General features: G+C 42.0%; 4 protein-coding genes across 4 annotated transcripts; 1 reads left to right on the top strand and 3 right to left on the bottom strand.

Moving 5' to 3' along the window:
• Positions 1 to 1,948: 1,948 nt before the first annotated feature.
• On the top strand, positions 1,949 to 3,967 carry LOC115672120 (transmembrane emp24 domain-containing protein p24delta7). Its single transcript, XM_030593896.2, has 4 exons — positions 1,949 to 2,261; positions 2,422 to 2,631; positions 3,512 to 3,588; positions 3,667 to 3,967. Exons 1-4 carry the CDS (start codon positions 2,034 to 2,036, stop codon positions 3,809 to 3,811), a joined length of 660 nt encoding a protein of 219 aa, XP_030449756.1. The 5' UTR covers positions 1,949 to 2,033; the 3' UTR covers positions 3,812 to 3,967.
• A 1,724-nt stretch (positions 3,968 to 5,691) lies between these two features.
• On the bottom strand, positions 5,692 to 14,046 carry LOC115672119 (serine/threonine-protein kinase VIK). Its single transcript, XM_030593894.2, has 11 exons — positions 13,509 to 14,046; positions 12,591 to 12,665; positions 10,656 to 10,772; positions 9,360 to 9,454; positions 8,802 to 8,922; positions 8,610 to 8,689; positions 7,675 to 7,734; positions 7,393 to 7,514; positions 7,204 to 7,289; positions 7,006 to 7,121; positions 5,692 to 6,219 (listed from the first exon to the last, which is right to left on the bottom strand). Exons 1-11 carry the CDS (start codon positions 13,965 to 13,967, stop codon positions 6,093 to 6,095), a joined length of 1,458 nt encoding a protein of 485 aa, XP_030449754.1. The 5' UTR covers positions 13,968 to 14,046; the 3' UTR covers positions 5,692 to 6,092.
• A 692-nt stretch (positions 14,047 to 14,738) lies between these two features.
• Positions 14,739 to 18,216, bottom strand: LOC115672124 (uncharacterized). The gene is made up of 5 exons (XM_056309775.1): positions 17,611 to 18,216; positions 17,020 to 17,119; positions 16,803 to 16,938; positions 15,212 to 15,307; positions 14,739 to 15,137 (listed from the first exon to the last, which is right to left on the bottom strand). Exons 1-5 carry the CDS (start codon positions 17,981 to 17,983, stop codon positions 15,000 to 15,002), a joined length of 843 nt encoding a protein of 280 aa, XP_056165750.1. The 5' UTR covers positions 17,984 to 18,216; the 3' UTR covers positions 14,739 to 14,999.
• Positions 18,217 to 18,786: 570 nt separating this feature from the next.
• On the bottom strand, positions 18,787 to 21,606 carry LOC115672080 (vesicle transport v-SNARE 12). The gene is made up of 5 exons (XM_030593842.2): positions 21,189 to 21,606; positions 20,029 to 20,087; positions 19,746 to 19,934; positions 19,262 to 19,432; positions 18,787 to 19,054 (listed from the first exon to the last, which is right to left on the bottom strand). Exons 1-5 carry the CDS (start codon positions 21,280 to 21,282, stop codon positions 18,905 to 18,907), a joined length of 663 nt encoding a protein of 220 aa, XP_030449702.1. The 5' UTR covers positions 21,283 to 21,606; the 3' UTR covers positions 18,787 to 18,904.
• Between the last annotated feature and the right edge of the window lie 1,989 nt (positions 21,607 to 23,595).

The following is a 23,595-nucleotide window of genomic DNA, read 5'->3' as shown; positions in this document are numbered from 1 at the left end:
ACGAGACTGTATGGTAAATTATTGATTGGATGACCCTGAATCTGTTGGCTGCGGATTTGCTCCTATTTGCGTGAGTTTGTCTGGAGTTAGCAGCAGCTTGCAATGTGACAGATTCTTAAATTTAGATTTTTGAAGGGGCCTATACCTTACAACAGTATGTTAGCTCTCTAATGTTTCTCCTTTTCTCTTTTTTCTTTTTAAATTCTAGAAGACATTGTGGAAAAGGCTTAGAACGGCATATACAAGCAAAAGCTTGATCCATATTCTGTAGATTCTTATCTTGGGTGAGGAAACTTATTTTAATGATGGTTTTTATTGCCTATCATGAAAGAACTGTACTTTCTGGATGTTTCCCCTCCCCAGGTTTGATGTTGTCCGAAGATCGGAGATATCCCAGGATAATTGTTAATGCAGCAGGTTCTATGTCTTCTCATGTAAAAAAGTAGATCTTCATGTCATGCTCTTTCTTAATTTCTTAATATGCATTTCGAATTTTCCTTTGTATTAGGATTCGAGTTTTTAATCATGCAATCGTATATTTTCTGTCCCAATATCTTCCATCGATCTCCATTGTCGAAGCTTTCATTAACTACATCTTCTGTTCTCCGCATATGCTGAGATTTGGAATAGTTTCCCGTTACAGGCAATGTAAACATTGGAGAACGAGCTGACTTGATTACGCTAGGGATTTTTTTATGCAGAGAGATGTTCGGTATGTGTACAGAACGGGAGTGGACCTGCTTTATCCCTTCTGTAGGGAAGGTAAGGTTTGGTCACGGGTGAAGGCTGAAGTGCTGGGTGCTTGATCAACATCCAGATTTGGAATCATTATCTAAATGATCCAAAATGAGGAGCACAACATGGTGCTGTTCGAGCTTTTGGACTTGTCGAAGGGACACGCCGGTGCCTTCAACTTCGCTCGTCTGTTTAATGTAAGGTTTGGTGGTCGAACCCTAACAGTTGCTGCACTGTCTAAGCCCCGGTTTACCGTGACTTGTTTGTGCTTGTAAATTGTAATGTTTCGTGCCTCTCTCTCTTTCCTTTCAGTTTGTTCTCGTTTATATTCATGTCATAGGCTATCTGGGAAAATCGCGTGGAGTTTACCTGGCGAAGTGAATTATAGCCCTCATTATAGGAAGTATCACGCCGCGGATTGCGGCGAGCACCTTGTGATGGCGTAGCGCGCAAAGGGGCGTGACGCCCATCGGCTCCAGGAGATTTTGAAAGATGAGATTGAGAAATGAAAAGCAGACGAACAAACAAACATTTTAACACCTAATTTCCCCTCCAAATTCTCGCTCCTCTCTTGTCCCTTTCCTCTCTCTCGCGAGCTCTAGCTCGGAGAGATCCTTACGAGAGAGCGAATCCACTGAGGACGATTACTTCTGTTTTCGCCTTAATACCTCTGTTTTTTACTGTGTTTGTGAACAATGTGAAGGGATTAGGGCTTAATTTTAACGAATTTGTAAGAAATTAAAATAAAAACATATCGGTCATACTTTGGAAACCGAGAATTGAACCGATGCCTTTGGGAATCGCGTAGAACCAATTGGTCCAATTCGGCCGTTCCTTTGCATGCTCCTAAAGTTGGACTATGTAGAAAGGGATTAGACGATATTCTCCTAACCGGGGGTTGTCATGGATCCTTGGCGTGTGATTTAGGTATTACCTCACAATAATAAGGTATTTTCATTTATCTGGGTTACAACGTCTTGTTTTACGACCCTACAACCGATCAAGCCAGACATCCCCGTCCCTCCTTGATCCTTTTCAGGCCATGCTCAGGGCTAAGACCATGTAGAAAGGGTCGTACGATGATCTTCGAAATGTCCAGAGCCCTCACAAAAAAAAAAGAACCATCTCCGTGCCACGTGTCTGTTTTTGACTGGGCGGCGACACCTCACGCTGTCGCCCCATCAACTCCGGCCCCCATCTCCTCCTTCCTCAGACAGCAGCAGATCTCTCTCGTTCGGACCAGCGGCGCTGACTCTTCTCTCCGGTCGGTCGCTTCGCTCCCTCACGAACCGGCAACGATGGTGTCCCCGCCGCACGCCTCTCGTCTCCTCCACGCCGTCCTCGTCGCGACGCTTCTAGGGTTCCTGGCGCCGGCGTCTCACTCGCTCCGGTTCGAGCTGCACTCGGGCCACACCAAGTGCATCGCCGAGGACATCCGAGCCAATTCCATGACCGTCGGCAAGTTCGCCGTCGTCAATCCTCACGAAGGCCATCCCTTGCCCGAATCTCACAGGCTCTCCGCCCGGGTGAGCTCCCTTTCGGGAATAATCGAATCCCCCTTCCCTTCTTACGCCGCGATTGCATCGGGTCGAGAACCTTCTTGTTTGTGCTTTTGGTGATCTGGGGTTTGTTTGTTTTTTTTTAGCCCCCCCTCCCCCTTGTTTTCCTGATTGAACTGCTGTTTAGGTGACTTCTCCGCACGGGACCAGCTATCACCAATCGGAGAATGTGGAGTCGGGGCAGTTCGCGTTCACGGTCGCCGAAGCTGGGGATTACACGGCTTGCTTGTGGGCTCCCGAGCACAAGCCCGAAGCGACTTTGACGGTTGATTTCGACTGGAGGACCGGTGTGGCTGCCAGTGATTGGTCCAACGTTGCCAAGAAAGGCCAAGTCGATGTAAGTGATTTCACTTCTTCTTCTTTCTTCTGAAGTTGTGGTTATGTGTTGGGATTTGTGAATGTTTTGGCTCTGGATACATTGGGTATCTCTGCTCCCACCCGGGTTGGAAATTTCAGCCAATTTAGACCATAAGAATACTTGCTATCGGTAAAACTGAGACTGCGATTGGTGATTACCTGCCGCGTGCAAAAGCTTGATGAATCCATAAAGATGATAATTTGGCTCTTCCACAACTGCTTCTGGATGGAAAATTGAAGTTCATGAGAAAGTTTCCCTGGTCTTGAGTTGGAGTGGAGGCTTTTTTTTTTTTATGTTCATTTCGAAGAAGGGGTCCACATTAGAAAGCTAGTTTAAATTTGCTTATTTCAGATAGCGACCTGGAAGATGGGAGTTGTGAATGTGCTTTTGCTGTTTTTAGACTTTTAGTTAGTTTGGTTCTGGTTATGGATGCGCTTTTACAGTTTTTAGTTTGTTGGTTCCAGTTAGTGCACGGTGATGTGCTTTTCAAGGTTTGACAATTCGTGTTCACGTTCTATAATTAGGTTTTGTAACCGTGTCAAGTCGAGTCATTGAAAAATCCTATATTTTTGCTAATTCTTTTATAAAATTTACTTATGGAGTCGCGTTACTTTCGAGTTTGCCAAATAGTCGTGTTAATTTGTGTCAGAAATTGCGAGCCCTGATTTGTAAGTTAAACTGCATTGTATGAGGGGAATTACTGAAGATAGGTAAGATAGGGGAGGATCAAATTTTGCCCAGTCTATCTTTGGAGATTCTACAACTGAATAGAAAAGGAAAAGATTACGAATGATCTGGAGTGTAGGCTTGTTCTAGATGGATGAGCTAATTTTGCATATTGTCGTCTTCTGAATGCCAGGTCATGGAATTGGAACTGAAGAAGCTGTACGAGACTATCGACTCCATTCATACCGAGATGTTTTATCTTCGCGAGAGGTAACGGTATATGTACTCTTGAAACTAGATATGTTACGCGGAATGTTGGGTTTGACATGTTCGTTTGCTCTATATCAGAGAAGAGGAAATGGAGGAGCTCAACCAAGCTACTAACGCTAAAATGGCCTGGCTCAGTGGCCTTTCGCTTTTTGTTTGCCTGTCTGTGGCTGGCTTGCAACTATGGCACTTGAAGACCTTTTTCGAGAAAAAGAAAATCATTTGAATCTTGTTATAATCGCTTAGAAATGTTGTATGTACTTTTGCATAACACTTCGACGGTGATACAACTTTTTCTGGGATGCCTACTTTGTCGACAGTTCCTTGAGATCCTAAGTAGGAATTATGCCAAAGAAGAAAGAAAAAAAATAATTTTCCGAAAGATCTGGTTGTTATCATTCCTAGTGAGTTATTATTACTAAGGTCTCTAGTCTGGATTCGCATCAATAATTTTACTGATGTGGAGTTGGTTAGTTGGACAACTTGGTAGTTGTGATGATTTGACCAAACTGGTTTTCACCGTCAAATCAGGCCGTACCGGGTTTATTAGTTGGCTTGAAAGAAGCCAAATTATAACCAGGAAGATTCTAATTGTGATGCCTCCAAAAGGTTGGCTGCGGTGGTAAGGGTGTAGGACTTGTGGTCCCAGGTCCCAAGTTTGAGTCCCCTCTGCCGCGTAGCCTTATCATACTCTTGACTTACATGGAGGCTAGTTTGTGGTGTTAGATTAGCTCTCCTCCGGTTGGTGCCTGGCCGGTCGGACCCTTGTAGTGCGGCCGGTGCGGGAATCCAGATTATCAAAAAAAAAAAAAGAGATTCTAATTGTGATGTCGAATGTCGTGCAGTAGAAAATTGAGTAAGTTAACGTTATGCTTCTAAATAGGAAGCACCATACTCGGAAGGATCTGGCTAGTGAGACGAAGTAGTATTTGGGCGAAATGGTCGTTAACAGGATCTCCGGGAAAAGTGTTTAAAAAGTCTTTAATTTATTGTATTTGTGCCAATTTAGTTTTAAACTTTTTTTAGTGCCAATTGAGTTCTAAATTTTTTTATTTTTGTGTCAATTCAGTCTTTCCAATTAATTTTGGCCAGATTTTGGTGACGTGGACGCTGGCAGTGCCACGTAGGCCTGCCGGTAATGACGTGGATAATTTATAATAATATTTTAATATTTTTTCGATTTTTAATTATTATATTTCTGATTTTTTTTTTCCTTTTTTTCTCTTTTCTTTTTTGGCTTTCTTCCTCCCATTGCCGGTAACCGGCCACCGGCGATGGCTAGGCGGGTTGCCCTTGCCCGGGCGTGGGTCGGCCTCCTCATGCCCGGGCGATGCCCAACGCGGCTTGGGCAAGCCCCGGCCAAGCAAGGGCGAGCCCCAGCGAGGGGAGCCTCCGTCGGGGCTCACCCTTGCCCAGGCGAGGCTAACCCTTGCCAGGCCTTGCCTAGGGGAGGGCTCCCCTAGCCGAGATGCCCTCGCCTAGGCAAGGGTTAGCCTCGCCTGTGGCGGGCGACGGCCCGCCATGGCTGGGGTGGCCAATCACCGAAAAAAAGGTTAAAGAAAGAAGAAAGAAAAAGAAAAGAAGGAACAAAGAAAAAAATAACTAAAAAATAATAAAATATTATGAAAAATTGTCCATGTCATCACCAGCGGGCTTACATGGCACCGCCGGCGTCCACGTCACCAAAATCTGGTTAAAATTAGCCGGAAGGATTAAATTGGCACAAAAATAAAAAGATTTAGGACTCAATTGGCACCGATGCGTAAGATTTATTACTTTTTCAGATCCCCATGGTTGTTTAGCTTCTGTTCCACTCAAAGTAGAGAATACAGAGCAGTGAGGTGAAGTAACCGCCCTTGTAGTTGTAGATGGTTCCATGAGGACCACCAGCCCTCTTCCTTTCCTTGGATACTTCACGTGCGCAAACCAGTTGTAGGACAAAGGCCATTTTTCATATTGTACTTTGGAAAAGAAAGACTATGAGGGAAGCAGCAAAAACAAAGCAATCTGCATCGGTCGGTCAGTCGACAAAAGCATGGTTTTGTTGCACAATTAACGTTACGGGTTTTTTACAACCGACGACACAATACTGAAACACAATGAGAGTTTTGGCATAAGCATTCGGAATTTATCGAGGTAAAAAGAAACATTAATCCTTTTGATTTCTCCAAATGGACCAGGGACCACAGCGGACTAAAACTTTATATTACAAAAGAAATGTGGTCAAATGACTTCGGCTTGATGCAAATGTGTCAACCTGGACAATGCTTGGCTTTCTTACGGTTGATCAAGAATATAAGACTCTTGCAATCTTAACTCAGGAAATACATCACTCTGCTCAGTCTTCACATTCAGAATCTGGCCTCAAAGCGTGAGTGAATTATTCTCACAACCTTTAATTGCTTCTACACAGCAGCCATCTGAACTGTGCACGATCAGGGGCACAAGAGTGTGACAGTAAATTACAGCATAGATAGATCCAACTTAACATCCCTGTCGATTCAGCATTAAGCATTGAATAAGCTCCAGTGATGATCAGTATGCATAGTTTCTTTAATTTTCTCGAGTCTCTTGAGTATTTCCAGGAATGGAGGTCTTTTGTTCATGTCGGCGGCCCAGCACTGCTCTGTTAAACTGCAAATATTCCACGTAAAAAATCAGCAACCCAGCATTTAGAAAGTGATGCATTCCCAAAAATATGTTTTGGACTCGTATAAGAAGTCAAGTCCAAAGAAGAGTCGAGAGCAATGATTCCTTCTATTGAGATAAAGAGGTTCACGAGACTGTTGAAGGACTGCTCATATGATAAGAAAATCCAAAAGAAGTATTGTCATATCTGGCAAGAAAGCAAATTCAAGCCTATCCATCCCAAAGTATTGTTCATGGAAGAGAATGACAGAAATCCAAGCAAGCATTCCTCTAAAGAGCTTAGTCAAGCACAGAGAGACAAGTTTTCACTTGCCAAAAGCTTTAGGGGGATAAAATACCAAAGTATACGGAAGAAAGATGAAGCTATCCTAATTTGACAAGACAGGAACCCATTTAACAATTTTTGGGGACTTTTCCTCAATTACAAAGGCTATTTGATGATTTAAGAAAATTCATTTGATACACTGATGGCAGAGAAAATTCGCACTTCTCACTATTGACTTGACAGAACTGCCCAAGGGTACACTTTAGTAGTCTTACGCTCTTTTCACACTAGACTAATCAAGCAACTCAAAGATTATCCTACTTTGCACAAGGCTGTCGATTAAGAAACCTTCATGCACATGATGTTCACAACAATCTAATAGTTGCTCTTCTATGAAAAAAAATATGCATAGCTTGTTCTTTTCACCATTTAGAATTTGATTTAAGTTCAGACTATATTTGGAAAGCACCAAACGTTTGGTTTTAATAAATCCAGAATCAACTTACTCTCGCAGATCTTGGATGTATCCTTTCGAGCGGAAGATAGGTCGATTGCCTTCTGCCACATATTTGGCAGCTTCATATGGCTCATAATTGGACATCGGTGGATCTCCTTCAAGCATCTGTACATTGAAAATATTATCAAGAAAAGAAACTTCAAGTACTTCAATCCTTGATATCCAAGCCGAACAAATGGACACTTACCTCGTATAGTATCATGGCAAATGAGAAAACATCAACCTTCTTATCATACTTCCGATGCTTAAAAACTTCAGGAGCCATGTAGCGGTCTTCGGTTTGTTCCATGGCAAAAGGAGACATAGTTAAGAAGAAAAATGTAAATCAGCATGAGTTATCATGTTATATACAGAAAAGTTCCTTTGAGACACTCACAACTTCCTGTTTCGCCAGTCATTTTATAGACATCATGAGAATTTTGAACCCTGATTAGTTTACTTAGTCCAAAATCTCCAACTTTCAAATGGTCGGCACTAGAGTTGACTAAAAGGACATTCCTGGAAACAATTCAGACGGCAGATTCAGGAATGTAGTCGATAAAAATAAGAAGTCCCAAAGGAAGGAAATCACCCAAGAACAAATGAGAAGGATGAGGAATTTCATTGATTGTATTAGTAGAGAGAAACTTCACCATATTCTAGGCACAAAGATGCTCACCTAGGTTTCAAGTCTCGGTGAATTATGACATTTGGCTCATTATGCAGATATGCCATACCCCTGATCCAAAAAAGTATAGTTGTTTAGCATAATGTAGCTGGCAATTGTCAATATCACATTCCACTATACTACAAGAGTCAGTTTCCCCCTCCCTCCCCCCCTTTCAAAATAAGATACATCTAAACAAATGTGCACTACAAGCATTCGAACAACAACAGATCATCATGGGTACCTGTTAGCCATTATGTTGAAAGATTTATGCCCGGAAAAAAAATCTGTGCACTACAACCATGCGGCTAACAAAATATCATGCTCAACTATTAGCAGTTCTGTTTGAAATATTTAAGTGTACCATCGGAATCATCCTCACAGTCTATTTGACTTAACGGATGACAGGAAAAACTGATACAAATGACAAGACGACAGGGTCCAAAATGGGCTGTCAAGACATTTACCGCTAACTTAATTTCCTCTACCTGTGGGTGTTGAGGTCTAATAACTTGGGCAGCCTACATAAGAAGGGGAAGAGGAATAGAATGATTCCAAGTTTAAAAACTATGCGCGTTGGGATGGTTCCCAAGGTCACATAGTACACAAGAACCAGGACAAACACTCTCTGCGTAACTAATGGATGAGAAACTTTCTCATTAAATATGAACTATCTTAACAAACCAAACCTTCATAGCTGATTCATTCACTTTCCCTTTCCCCAGGAATATGTGAGTAGGGAGATAACATGAGCATAAAAAGTTATACACGCAGGCAATTCAGTGAATAACAATCAGTGAGATTTTTTTCACGTCTCTTTCCTTAAAGGTCTCCTCCATAAACCTCAGCTCTAAGAAGATACATGCGAAAAGATTATGTGAACAAAGAGTAGCATTTAGTTTCTTGTATAGTGACCTATAAGATGGAAAATCTCAAGTAATAAGCACCTGGCAATGTCCAAAGCAAAGTTGACAGCTGTTGAGGGGCTGAGAGAACCTTTCTCCTTTAGGTACTGATGAAGATCACCCTACATGAGTAACTAAATGTCTCAAACCGAGTACAAGCAAAAGTGCGATATGCATCAAGCATCCGAGAGAAGGAACAGCAAGTTTCAATAAAGCATGATATCCATTCTGTACCCCTCGCAAATACTCCGTTATCAACATAAGAGGCTTCCTCTCGGTGACAGCGCCAAGAAATTGAACTATGTTAGGGTGGCGAAGCTTGACTAGCAAATTAACCTCATGCCTGAAATCCTGACTGAATAAAAAAAAAACCGAAAGATGAGATTGCTTTTGCTATCCTGAAAGAATTTGTTGGAAATTCAAATAGAGCTATAATACGAAGTGGGTCATTATTTCCTTTCAGTGAATGTAGAGTTGTAGACACATAAATATTTTATAATTCCGAAATTTTGGATTCATGTGATTCAATTATCAGCATATAGCTAAGATCAAATTGACAAAATAACTTCAGGATAGCTCCTTAATAGCATAGCCTAGCAAAAATATGTGTCCTTTTCTTCTGGCTTTGCCAATCTGTAGATGGTACTGCAAGTTCCAATATAAACCGAAGGAGTAAATTCATGTTTATCTGGATACATAAGCACATGATCCACGTTACCTTCACACAAATGGATCAGGAATATCTTCTGTTGCACATCACCATAGCAAATCATACAAGAAACATGTACTTACATTACCAATCTGTCGTCTGAAAGAGATGGAAGAATGCGTTTGACAGCAACTGGTGTTCCTCTCCAATTTGCTCTCAATATCTCACCAAAGGATCCCTAGATGTACAGCAGCTACTAATGAGATCACTAAAGCATGCAGAACAAGAGCACATGACAAACTTTGCACAATCATTGCCTTCGAGTAAGAAACTGCAAATGGAAACTACAAGGCATAATATAAAGAAGCGCGAAAAAGAGATAATGAACTAGAAGTAGCGGTGCAGTAAGAGTTCCACAACCCCAGGGATAAACTTCCAGATAATGCTGTTGTCCGTGAGTAATAATAGCTATATATTCTTTTCACATTCAAGGAGCACCAATTAGAAGTAAGGAGCACCAGGATGTGTTATACTCACCAATGACCACAGTAGCTGTCTGCTGTGAAAAAATAGTATTACCTTTTGGTACTCCTAAAAAAATATGATAATAAAGGCTAATGATGATTCTGACTGCCTGAATTTAGTAAAATCCCTTGATGTTTCCTAAGTCAATACACCATCTGTTTGACCCATTTGTTTTAAACAAAAGGGCAGACTAAGAACTAAACCAGTATTATGATGACTTGCACAATAGAAGACTCGAAGACCATAAGGCTGCGTTTGGTCGTCCGGATTTCTAAACAGGATAGGACTGGATAGGATAGGATAAGAAATCCTGGGATTTCTTCATATCCTATCCACTGTTTGGTGGACTACGGATTTAAAGTCGGATATGATAATTTTTTTTTTTTTTTGCTATTCACGGGTCCGGGGGGAGGAGTCGGTGAAGGAAAAAAAGCCAAGAAATTTTTTTGGTGAAAGCGCACAAGGTGTGGGGATGAAGATGACGGCGAGTGGAGCGTAGGGTTTCTGGAAAAATAGGCATTAGAAATCCTATCCGGGTCTATCCCACCTCCCCCCTCGGATTTTTTTCCGGGCTATATCCGGTCTATATCCGACCTTATCTTATCCTGGACCACCACCAAACACAGGATAGGATAAAACATATCATATCCTGGCTTTTATCCGGTCGACCAAACGCAGCCTAAGATGCAACATGATGGACCACAATAATCAGTGGTTTTCTTCTTGTGATAGAGACAAGTGCTTCTGACCAGAAGAAAATTCCTATGGATAGAGTTACCACACATGACAAAGTGCCTCCGATTCCACCCACATGCACACCACATCCACACGCACGCACACTCTTAGAGAGAGAGAGAGAGAGACAGAAAGGGGGGGTGGGGTTTACAACTCTTGCCCGCAATCTAAAATCTTACCTTCCCTATCATATGTGAGTTAGAGAAATCCAGCTCAGAAGGGTCAATTTCCCAGTCACATTTATTAGGCAATGGGGGTGGAACAGGCTTTGGTTCAAAATGACTTCCGTTTTGGCCCTGCATCATGCATACCACAATTAAAATTGGCCAAATGCAATCAGTACATCACAAAACAACGAACATTGAACACTTAAAGACAAATTTATGCGATGATCAAATTGGTTGATTGCCATGATTGAAGCAATACTGAACCATAGCATTTACTGTGTATGAGACCAGTTAGAGCATTCATATTAACCGGACTCCAGACGGTAAATGAAGGTTAAAATTTAGCAGAAACTAAAGTCATATGAAAATAAACACAAGATACTTAAAAAGTTAGATATGTTCTTGGTTCCCATAAATGTGATAACTAATCGGTTTTATATTGCCCCTTTTCATTTCTAGGGTGGAAAGATAATCTTTACATGAAATGAGGTTAAAATGACTGGTGACCACAAATCTCCAATGGTTCAATTATAGTTCACCTAAACATTTTTCAAATATTGAAGAAAACGTTTCTTGATCATTGATATCCTTAGGCATCCAGAAAATACCACAGTAATATGAATTATGCTTCAGCGTAATATGTGAAAAAAGAAACAAGCACAAAGACATTCAATTTAATTTTCTATCATTCATATGATTTATGTGCATTACTCCTCATTGTATTCATGCATTTGTGCACGTATAATGAAGCATGTAAACAATGTGACTCCTTCAAAACAGATTTCATTCCAAAGAGGAACCCCAAGAAACCATAATGCTCTAATTAATCTATGTAGCTGCTATACTAAGATTGCTGATACAACTCTGATTGGGAATGGGAAATGAGCTAGCTCTTTTTCCTTTTTTTTTCTCTTTCATGAAATAAATAAGAAAGCATTCTTTCTCAGTGAGAAAGATTATGAAAATATAATCTTCTCAAACCTTTTCCTCAACTAACACACTTCCAATTTAATATGACCTCAACTTACAAGTTTCCACCAAGGAAAAGGAAAAAATGTTTTCTCTTTCATGAAATAAATAATAAAGCATTCTTTCTCAGTGAGAAAGATTGTGAAAATATAATCTTCTCAAACCTTTTCCTCAACTAACTCACTTTCAATTTAATATGACCTCAAGTTACAAGTTTCCACCAAGGAAAAGGAAAAAAGGTAAAGAGGGACATACCAATACCAACCATAATATACTAATCCTCTAGGGATCCATAATTTAAAAAGAACACTTGATTCTCTTCCACAAAGAATTTTGGAACATTAAATTAACACTGCCACCATTCTAGTAACAGTCGGCATCCTTCAGCATGATAAATTATCTGTGATTTGACAACAAAGTGCCCACATGATTCAGGTTTAAGCTGTCCAGAGAATACTCCTCGCTTTCCCGTCCAAAAACTATGAAAATTATTCAAGGTGACTTTAAACTTTGCCATTTATATGTTTTTAAAGATTTGATATATTCATCATTGAATGAAATTCTCATTCAAACTCTAAAAATTAAAGTAAAATGGAAAAGGAAAAGACACTCCAATCACCATTCAAATCTCCATATAGATTTCAAAGAAGAGTTTCCATTATAATATGGAACACGACCTTTTACCTACCTAGGCACTAGTGTATAACTAAATGATTGTTAAAAGCCAATCCTGTCATGCCGTTTTAGACAAAAGGCCTTCATCTCCATTTTGGTACCAAGTATAAGAGCGACCTATGCTATTGGTAGCCTCATCCCAATGACTTTGCATATTTTTCAGAATGAAAATGAAGTAACAAGTCCCGGATATAAGAATCACAATCATGTACATTGGAAATTTAGAAATAGAAAGAGCGAAACAGGGACGGAAAAAAAAATTGGGGGGGGGGTGTGGTGGGGGAGGACAAATAGCATACTTACATAAGATAAGCCTCCATACGACTTTAACAACTCCACCATGTTATACTTCTTAGCTCCTTCTGCATCAGCTAGAGGCTGTCAAGGCAAAATCTGGATTAGATCATGACCCCAGCAGGAAATTGCAGAAAGCAAGGTTTCCTATGCATACTAAATCGAGAGACGCACTTACAAGTAATTCTACAGTTCACAATCATACGATGCATTGTCAGCTACTGGTAAGTTGCAATCTGCCATGAACCTTAATCGGTTCCTCCATACTTACAGACGAACATAAAGCCAGTGACAATCATTTTGTGCTTCTCAAATTACAGACGTCAATTATCTATCAATTGCACATGCAGAGTAAAAGCAAGCGCTTCCACGAAAGTCCATGAAGCATTAGTCAGTCAAACTAAATTGGGAAATTAAACAGGCTTAGAATCATAGGAGCTGTTTGCTTCCACGATTTTATCAAGCCCCAGGAAAATCACCACATAAGCAACGTCAAAACGATAGACAGCAGAGAACTGCAATCATCCCGCCAATAGTTATGGACTGAAAGGTTCTACTGGGAAAACCACTCTGGACTTGTTGATCGCAGCCCAATGATGGCAACCAGAAAATAATTACCAACAGTTCAGTTTCTTGAATGGCCCTACAATGCGAAGAAGCTCCTCCTTGTACCTACCTTACCGCTCTTATATCAATCGACACATCATTTTTCTTTTAACAAAGTAAGGCGGCATGTTACCAAAATCGTATAATCCTCAGTCGCATGACATCAGAAAATCTCTCGTTGACCTTCCATTTAGTCGGACATTTTCCACACAAAGTCTAGGTGAGCCAAGCAATATAAGCGGGCTCACAGTATCCAGTCCCTATTCTTTGGACAAGAAACGGGAGCGTTTGAGCAGAGGGGTAGAGGACGAGAGGCGGTACCGTGTTCTTCCAGCGATCCTGGGCGTTGACGTCGGCGCCGTACTCGATCAAGCACTCGGCGACGTCGATCCAGCCGTGGAGGGAGGCGACGTGGAGCGGGGTGCGGTTGTCGTAATCCCTAGCGTGGACGAGGGAGGGATCCTCCTCGAGGAGCTTGCGGACGGCGCCGACGTCGTTCTGGTGGGCGTGCCAGAGGATGAGGGACGTCCGGCTGACCCGGGCCTTCTCCTTCCGCTTCTCCTTGTCGGCGGGCCTCCCCGGGGGAGGGGTGGGCGAGGATGCGCCGGCGCCGCCGGAGGCATCGGAGCTGCAACCGCCGCTGCTCATGGGGAGGGGAGGGGGAGGGGGATCGGATCGGATCGGATCGATTCCGGATTTTCGACTTTTCTTCTTCCTGGATTGGGGAAAAAGGTGTAGAGGGGGTAGGCTGTCTGGGGATTTGGTGGTGGTGGTGTGCATCCGTTATTATGGTTCGTTTTACTTTTTCAACGGGAATGCGATTCGTGTTTTTGCTCTGCTGTGCGCGACTGGTCTTGCGGAATTTTCCTTCTTTGTCATTGTTATATTTTTTATATTATATATATTGAGAGAGAGAAAGAGGGAGCCGCCCTTATTAATGTCCGGATCCATACTCTACCCTCGTGATTGCATAGAAATGGAAAGGGGCGAAGGTTTGATTTGGGGGAAATTGAGATTTTATCCGAATCGAGGAAAAATTGACAATCCTGACTTCTCGATCGGATCTCGATCGAACAAAAGATACTCCTGTATAATCACCGACCTAACTTGATGGCATCGAATTGAAGTCAATGTTAGTCACTTGATTAATTAATAGACGAGTGCATTGCGGGTAGATGTCGGAGCTGCTCCTGATGCCGAGCCCTCAGACGAACATCGCGGAAAGTCAAAGTCAAACCGGTAGGGGCCCTTACCTTGAAGAAGTATGGGGTGGGTGTGCCCGTTCTTCGGACGCATTACCTAAGTCGTAAATACGACTTAGCTCTCTCAACGAGCACTGTCATGCTTCTTTGAGATCGATCCATCAGAACTCCGCTCTTCTCTACCAATCGTAGTACACTGTTTTAACCATTCGAGTTGGATAATGTACTATCAACTGCCCACCGAATCAAACCCTTCGCTCTCTGATTTTTCATTTTCCCTGAGATATTCAAATCGCAGTACACTATATCATAGACGGTTTTATTTTCACACTTTCAAGACGATCAGGCGTTTGTAATTTGGCCTTTGCATTGAACAGTGTGTACTATACGTGAACGCGATCGACATCAATATCTCCGACATATTCCTGTCAAGCCACCCATGCGGAAGTGTCGAAAAGGGAGATGTAAACAACCTATACTTACCAACTATTACGCTACAAGAGCGTTGCAGTAAACTGGTAGATACAGTCAGCTTTAAAACCCTTGGACAACTTCCTTTAAAGGACAGTTATCTGTGATCTTTTCAGATGATGTTGGAGCATACGTAGCATCAAGCCGAGCCTTCTTCATCTTCAAGGGACCGCTTCTTGGCCTTCAAGTTAAGCTCAAGGCTTTGGGGTAGAGGTGGTGTTCTTCCCCTACGAAACAAAACTGCGAGAGCCCTCATCTTGCGGCATAGATCAAACACCTGCATAGTGTGGAGTGATTAGCCAATGATCGAGAAATTCTGCAGGTTTTCGATATTTCCTCTGATCCCCTTACCGATGAGGCGTCTATCTCGGCAACACCTTCACAACCTTGACCTCTTCCCTGCAATAAGTCGCAATATTTTGCAGCTTCATTCTCATCTTCAAAGACCTGCAACAATATGGATGTTCTTCATATAGCAGATGAAATGAAAGAAAACCAGAAAAACAAAACGCAAGAACAAACTCGTTTATCAGTCCCAAGCAATCACAAGAGTATAGCACTCCGATCAGGTCTTAAAACAATTAATATTCAGGCAAGAACGTTTTTCACAGAAAGAAGAAACTGGCACCTAAACCTCTACATTTAGGTGCCATGCAGTTAGATACGCATACGCCGTAAAGAATGCATGATCATAGGCAAACCCTCCTTCCAATTAGATATGCATACGCCACAAAGAATCAGGCAAAAACATAGACCACAGTGCAAACCCTCCAAGAGCTTTATTTTTCCAAGTTATTGTGTTGAAAACGGCTCCATCAGTGTGCCTCTTGTACCATGGAAAAGGCTGCTGACAGTGCCAATTACACTAGAGCCAGACTCATTAGGACCTTCTGGCCACGAGTTCATCCCCAGGGTTGCAATAGATATTAGTAGCTTCAGCAAATAATACACCTAACTTCTACCTAGCTCTATCTAACTACTATCTTTGTTGGATGCTTAGATAAAATCCTTCATGCAAACTAAAGGATGACTTGATCTTGTTAACTGAAAATCTCTGCATGGGGAAAGTTCCTTCAGCCGAATTTGCTCCTGCATCACAAAAGTGGAAAAAGTGTACATCCAAATCTCAGCTTCCCCTACATCTCGTCATGGCATCATCTGAACCACATATGATTTTTCTAGTCAATTACAACCAGATCACCATTAGTTAGCACAGCTATGCTCTACACGGCTTTCCTATCTACCCAGTCCCTGCCAGTCGCTAGAGCAACAGGCATCAACCTTTCTAAACTAGGCGCCCGTTTTTTTTCTCCCCTGTGCAGCTCTGCTTGCTTCTCCTTGATCCTCTCATACCAGTTATTACCACACACTTGATGGCATTCAGGGACCAATGCTAAAATTAACATTTTCTAGAAGATGATATCATGTTAGGCCCGGCCACATCCTTTTGCAAGACAATGGACGCACCAAGCCACGTTACTAATTCATTAATATTTACTTCCTGTGATTCCTGGTCAAAACAATTAAAAGACTCGGGGCCAATATCAAAGAAAACCACGACAACAATATCAAAGAATTACAACCAGATCAGTGACTAACTATATTTTTTTTTATAAGAGGTTGGTAATTGAAGTAGATAATGAATTAGGACAGTTCGCTGGACTGCATCGCAAAACCAAGTGTTGTAACTCAGAGAATTGCTCAGCATGGAGCCTAAGTGTTAGAGATCCATAAGAGGAGAGGAGATAGCATGGGTAAATTCATTTACAATGCTCTTAAGGCTCCATTTGATACATATTAAGTTTCTGATGATTGTTTTGCACAATCACGTCCTCTATCTTTCTTTCTGGTTTGAATTCATCACATTTATACAGCAACAATAGCATAAAAGTCCTTAGCAGAATATCTAGAGAAAAAAACTTTACAAATTAAAGAACCTTACAAGAACTCCATCCCGGATATCCTCAACAAGCATCTGGAACTTTGTCCCGCTCCTTGGCTGCTTAGACTGACTTCCAGAACTGGAACTCCATTTTCCAGCTTTGGAGAACAGTAATCCAAGTTCTTTCTCAACTTCACTGTGAAAGCTAAAAAAAATGAGTAAAGGAGAAAAAGCAACAAAAAACCATATGAAACATGGCGCACATTACTCGCCAAACCTGCGATCTCTTCGTGTTTTCATTGTGCACAATTGGTTTTCACCATGAGTCAATACATACACAGGCTTTGAAGGGTCTCTCCATGGATTTGCCTCCAACACTAGATCAAAAAGGCAGAAAAAATAAGACCGGTTTCATTTGGTGTGCGCATAAATACAGGATATGGAAGCAGATCAAAGCACTATCCCACGCATAAAAATTATTCAACTCGGAAGAGAATCATCGCTCGCGACACCTTCTCTAGAGATCCCATCAATAGTGCAAACCTTGGCATAAAAAAGTTCTATCAATGTGGAGATAAGCAAAGCATAGCAAATACTCCCAAGACATGCAGATACTGCTACGAGAACTGCACTGCTCCTTATTGTAGCGAAGTTCAGCAACATCGTAGCATTACATAGCAACGATCCTTCCGTACACGTGTAGTACTCTTTAAATCTAAAAGTCAATGGCCTCATGAAGGTGAAGCAAAGGAACTCTAATCGACAGAAATCAAACAATTCCTCGAACATTCTCAGAGAAAGCGGCCACAAGTACGCGACAAAATGAACTGATGAAATTAGAAGAAAGTAAAGGAGTAACAAACGTTACCATCATAGCTGCTGGTCTCAAAGGACTGGTGGAGGTGCCTGCGCATGTCGTAAGCACGAGAAGACACTCTCTTCACGAACTCGTCGGAAGTCCCCGGAATGCTCCCGTCCATCCGCATCGCCCTCTCCACCTCGTCGCTCCCGTCGTCTTCCTCTCCTCCCACGTTCTTCCCGCGCGATCCGCAGCAGAGCTCCGCGAATCCCCACCGGCAGGGCACCGGAGAGCGCGGGACGAGGAAGCGCGGGGCGCGGCGGGGACGGAAGCCGCCGTGGGCCGCGCGGGAGGCGGCAAGCCGCCGCGGCCGCTGGAGCCGGAGCGAGTTGCTCGGAGGAGGGAGGACGATGGAAGGGGACACGGGAGAGAGAGGCTCCATGACCGAAGCCGCGATTGAAGAACCTCGGGCAGTTCCGCCGACGAACGGGGGAGGTGAAGTTAACGGAATGGAAGCCGGAATTCTCGGCGTAGAAAGCTCTGCAAGCGCGGTTGAAGAGACGAAGAAGAAGACGAAGACGAACAAGAAGTAGAGACGGAGAAGTTTGTATTGTTGAATCTCTGAAATGAATCTCTCTCTCTCTCTCGGCCGCGTGCGTGCCTGGGAGCGAGCGATTTTTTTCTCTCTCTTGCTTTCAGTTTGGCGGGTCCGGAGAGGGAAGTTGGGCTTGCGAAGAGAACAGTCAGCTCACGCTTCCTCCACGTGTCCTCCTCACAGAGCCACAGACCGAGGAGAGGAGCTTCCGATTTGGGCTTTGGGCTTTCGCTTTCCGCATGCGGCCCATCCCACGGCCCAAGGTGCTCTCGCACTGCACAAACTTGACCTGTGACGGGCGTCGTCGTCTTATTTCCATTTCACATCATTTTCAAGGCTCTATCGAGGCCGATGAGTCGAAAGAACGTGTCTAAGGAACATGCAGCCGACAGTGTCCCAGTGGTTTGAGAAAACAGTCCGCCATATCTTTTAGCGCGTGCGTTTTACTATAGATAAAACGAATAGGCATTCCAAGTGGGACGAAACGAAGAACAAGAACCAAAACCACCAGACACATAAAGACGTACGTTCGATAAAAGTATGCATCATAATAAGTCCGACCCTTTCACCACAGGGAACTCCCATCGAGTTCATCCGCGAACCGGGTCGAACCGAGGTGAACAACAATGAACCCGAAAATACAAAGAGAGTCACAACAAATGCAAGAATCATAGAGACGGGATGAGTATTGTTTTGATTACTTTATGTACAAGAAGATTTATTGCGCACAAGGATAGCAGGGCATGGGAATTGGTGGTATGGATACCATCAAGACAGCTTGAAGTACAGAACTAGGATAATAGCAAAGACGAGAGCCCCGATTATTGAGCCAACGATCCACTTGTTCCTAGTGATCCTCCTTGACATAGTCGTCAAAATCTTCTTGCTCTTGTCTATGGCATCATCCACCCCATGAAGCTGCAAATTAAAGATTGTAAAAAGAGCACCATAATCATTAACAGGTCTGAGCCTCCTAGGCAAAGTCCTAGCCCATAAAATGCAGCCATTACTGCAAACTCACTTCAGGTTCAAACAGGCGCACAACGCTAATTTGCAATGACAAAGATTTAGTTGGCAAAAGAAAGTTCAAGGATTTAATAAATAGAACTAAACTTCAATAGGTACCTTGTTATGAGAATGCAGGAGAGTCTGGCGCTGCTGGTGTAGATCTTGGAGTATGGAGACCCCCAGCTCCTCCGTCTCTAGCATGGTTCTTCTGCTCTCCTTTATCCTCTCACTAGAATCGTTCAATCTCTCCGTCGAGAAAGCCAATCTTTCTCTTTGATTAGCTGAAGCCTGCAGTTAAACATCCACTCAAAAGTAAATATTCAGCATGCTCTGCAGTTATCCAATAAAACTGCACAAACCCATAAGAAAAACCAAAATTCAGCAACCACATTGCTGTTGCAGGTTGCCAGACAACCTGAACTACCACTTAAGGGGCAAAAAGGCAAGTAGTATATCATGCAAGAATACACTCATTACAAAATCATACAACATAATCATTGAACCCAATGAGCAACTAAACCAAAAATTTCCCTTAAGTTAAAATGAGGTACAGGACTAGGACAATTCATGTACCAAATGCGCATCTAGATTCAAGGCATACCAGATGTGAATCTGCCATTCCAGCTTCCAACAATTCTTCGCGTGAAGCCTGGTTGGCATTAGGAGATGACATCCTTTTAACTTCTCTTTTCAGATTATTCAAGTCAGACTTGTATTCCCTCAACTTAGCAAGAAGCATTGCCTTGACACTTGGCTGCAAAGTTCTAGCATCCAGATCCATTTTCCGTATCTGGAAAATACAGACCAAAAAAGTCAGAAGCACAGAAAATCCTGAGAAAGAGCACAGGCCACAGGGAGAGAAAATCACGTCTCTCACAACTTACCAACCCATCAGCTTCATCAAGTGCAACTTTTAATTCAGATATCTGTTGCTTTCTTTCCTCTGCAAGTAAGATCACCAAATAGATTACTTTGAGCTGGTATGGCATCATCTCCATGTTTGTCAGAGCAAGAAACAAAATAAGGTAAATTCGCTCAGATTTCGTCTGTAGTTGTATTGAGGTTTACAGAGATTAGTCCGTCGGTTAAGATTATATACCTCCAAAACTTTCAACTGGAATTTGGAATGCAGTTGTACTCAAGTTGAGAAAGCATATATTCAATTATCCCACAGTTCCGTCGGTTAAGATTATATGCCTCCCAAACTTTCAACTGGAATTTGGAATGCAGTGGTACTCAAGTTGAGAAAGCATACATTCAACTATCCTGCAGTTCATTACAGAAGTTCAAACGCTCCAAATTTACAAACCAAGAAGCATCCTTTTTGCCTTTCGTCATATGAGTGTGTCGATTATATCAGACTTCCAGAAAACAAACTAAGCAAATATTTTGTTTAGGGAACAGATTCTTTACGAGCTAGGTGACTGTACTACAGTATGCCAGACCTAAAATGTTCCCAACTCATTAGTGACCCGCCACGAAAACCAAGTGCTTCTAGAGACCAACAACAAGCTATATATCAGAAGGCATCTCCTAACACAAATTAGTTCTCTGAGATAGACAGAAAGTTGGACTTCATTCGTGCAAATTTAGAGGCCCTAACAACTTAGCCATAGGCATGCCACGGATACCAAGTTCTACATTCCTCGGCGACTAGTGTTGGGTTTTCAATCCTTAAATGACCCGCAAGTATCGAACAGCAGTTCCCAATTCACTGACAGCACAAACGAATTGTTCAATTCTCTAACAGCTCAAGCACTAGAAGAAGTAAATCAAAAGTGCAAACCCCACAGCAGGAGACGATCCGACCACATCTTTACAAAGAAGATACGGGATGTTGCCAAACCACCAGACACCAAATCGGGGCACATAAATAGAAACGCGCAACCCTGGAATATGGATCGCTCACAACTTAGCGACCAAAAGGGAAAGAAAGTTTGCAGAACTCCAGGTCGACGTCGCGTCGATTTCTTCGAGCGAAAGAGCAAACCAACCGCAATCAGAAAAGAAATCGAATTTCGTCGGATCACGAGTTTCCGATTACCTGCGTCGAGGAGCGAAGCGGAGCCGCATTTTCTGGAGATGCCGGCCGAGAGCTCGCAGTACTGACGCTCGTACCCTTCGAAGACTTCGCTCATCTCGTCGCTCCCGCTGATCGATCAATCGCCTCTTTCCCGGGGGGACAAAATTCACAGCTGCGAGCGATCGGATTCGGATCTCGGAACCCTAACGCGAAGAAGAAAGAGTTCAGGAAATGAGGAGAAACCGAGCGGTGGGGACTATGGTCAACAGCGTCTGCGGTGCGAGGGGCGATCGCAGTTGGCCTCGAATCAAAGGTTAAACAATCGAAGAAGAAGAAGAAGAAGATGATGATGAAGGAGGAGGAGAGTAGAGGGAGTGATGGAGAGAATTGATGGAACGATGAATCAAGTTAAAGATAACCCCGGTGGTGGAAGCAAGAACAGACCGTGTGTCCTTTTGACTATTTTGGCTCTTCAAGCAACCGGAAAAATTACCATTTTCAAAATCATCTTCATTTACATCTTTCATAAGCAACTTTTTCTTGGTCTAATCTTTCATAAGCATTGACAAATGCGTAATTTATTACTAAATATTTACCTCTCGTGTATCCGACTTTAATATTCGAAGCTTTTCTTATCGTATAAACAACATTACATATAAGAAATTCAAACTTAAAATCTTTTCTCTTTTATATATTATGTCAATAATGTATTTACTGTCGTAAAATATTGCGTTGTAAGTATATAATAGAGAGAATAGAGATTAAGTAGAGAAAGCTGATAAACACCAAAGATATATATTTTCTCCTTCCATTATGTTCTGATTTTTTTACACAATGACCAAAAATAAACTCCTATTTATAAGAAAACAAGAATGCACATATCATTAATGTTAATGTATTGAATACATACATTGAATAGGGAGATGAACATTCATTGGAGATTGTACGTAGAATGTAGGTTACAAATATATAGGTACATTGAATATAATGAATATTCATTCATGTATTTCATAACACTCTCCCTTGAATATTCATTGTATTCATTATATTATGAATGTGCATTGAATGATACTGCCTCATTAAAAACTTTAAGCCGGAAAAACCCAGTGGGACAAAAACCGGACAAAAGAGAAAAAGAGTACACAGCACAAATTTTAAGATCTCTCCCTTTTATAGATGCGTAAATTGCCTCATTAAAACTTTAAGCCGGAAAAACCCTGTGGGAAAAAACCGGACAGAAAGAAAAAGAGTGCAATGCATAGTTCATAATATCTCCCCCTCGATTTGAGCTATATAGCCACTGCTGGGGCTAGTCAATCTTGCATCTTATGAACTCGCCGCATACCAATGCCATATACTAATTTCTCAAAAGTTGACGTTGGCAATGATTTGGTAAAAAGATCTGCAAGATTATTTATGGATTGAATCTGCTTAACATCAATTTGTCGACTTTCTTGGAGTTCGTGAGTATAGAAAAATTTCGGCGAGATATGCTTGGTCTTATCACATTTGAAATATCCTCCCCGATCTTATCACCTTTGAAATATCCTCCCCTAACTTGTGCAACACAAGCAGCATTATCTTCATAAATTATAGTGGGAGAATTTGTAACCGGTGTTAAACAACAATAATTGTGAATATGTGTTATAACAGATCTTAACCAAACACACTCTCTTCCAGCTTCATATAAAGCAATAATCTCAGAGTGATTGGAAGATGTAGCTACTAGCGATTACTTCGTAGAATGACAACAAATGGCGGTGCCGTTATAACAAAATAAATAACCGGTTTGAGAGCGAGCTTTATGTGGATCATATCTATATCCAGCATCAGTATATCCAACTTAACCAGAGGTAGTGGAATCCTTGGAATAATATAATCCCAAATCTATGGTTCCTCGGAGATAACGAAAAATATGTTTAACTCCATTCCAGTGTCTCCGAATTGGCTCAGAACTAAAACGTGCCAATAAATTTACCGCAAAAGCGATATCTGGTCTCGTACATTGTGCCAAGTACATCAAAGCCCCAATTGCATTGAGATATGGTACTTCAGGACCAAGTATCTCTTCATCAGATTCTCTAGGACGAAACGGATCCTTTTGGGGATCTAGAGACCTTACAACCAAATGGGTGCTCAATGGGTGAGCCTTGTCCATGTTGAAGCGTTTTAAGTAATCTTTCAATGTATGCTGATTGATGGATGATTATTCCATGTGCATTATGCTCAAGCTCTAGACCAAGACAAAGTTTGGTTTTACCCAAATCTTTAACTTCAAATTCCCTTTTCAAATACTCAACAGTTTTAGCTAACTCTTCTGGAGTTCCAATTAAATTTATATCGTTGACATAAACTGCTACAATAGCAAATCCGATTTCTGATTTCTTAATAAACACGCATGGGCAGATAGGATCATTCTTGTACCTTT

Source organism: Syzygium oleosum, unplaced genomic scaffold, assembly GCF_021117445.2.
Source record: "Syzygium oleosum isolate NSW1041296 unplaced genomic scaffold, Sole_v2.1 Sole_v2.03, whole genome shotgun sequence".
Taxonomy (NCBI): Eukaryota; Viridiplantae; Streptophyta; class Magnoliopsida; order Myrtales; family Myrtaceae; genus Syzygium; species Syzygium oleosum.
This window is presented reverse-complemented; position numbering and strand designations above follow the sequence as displayed.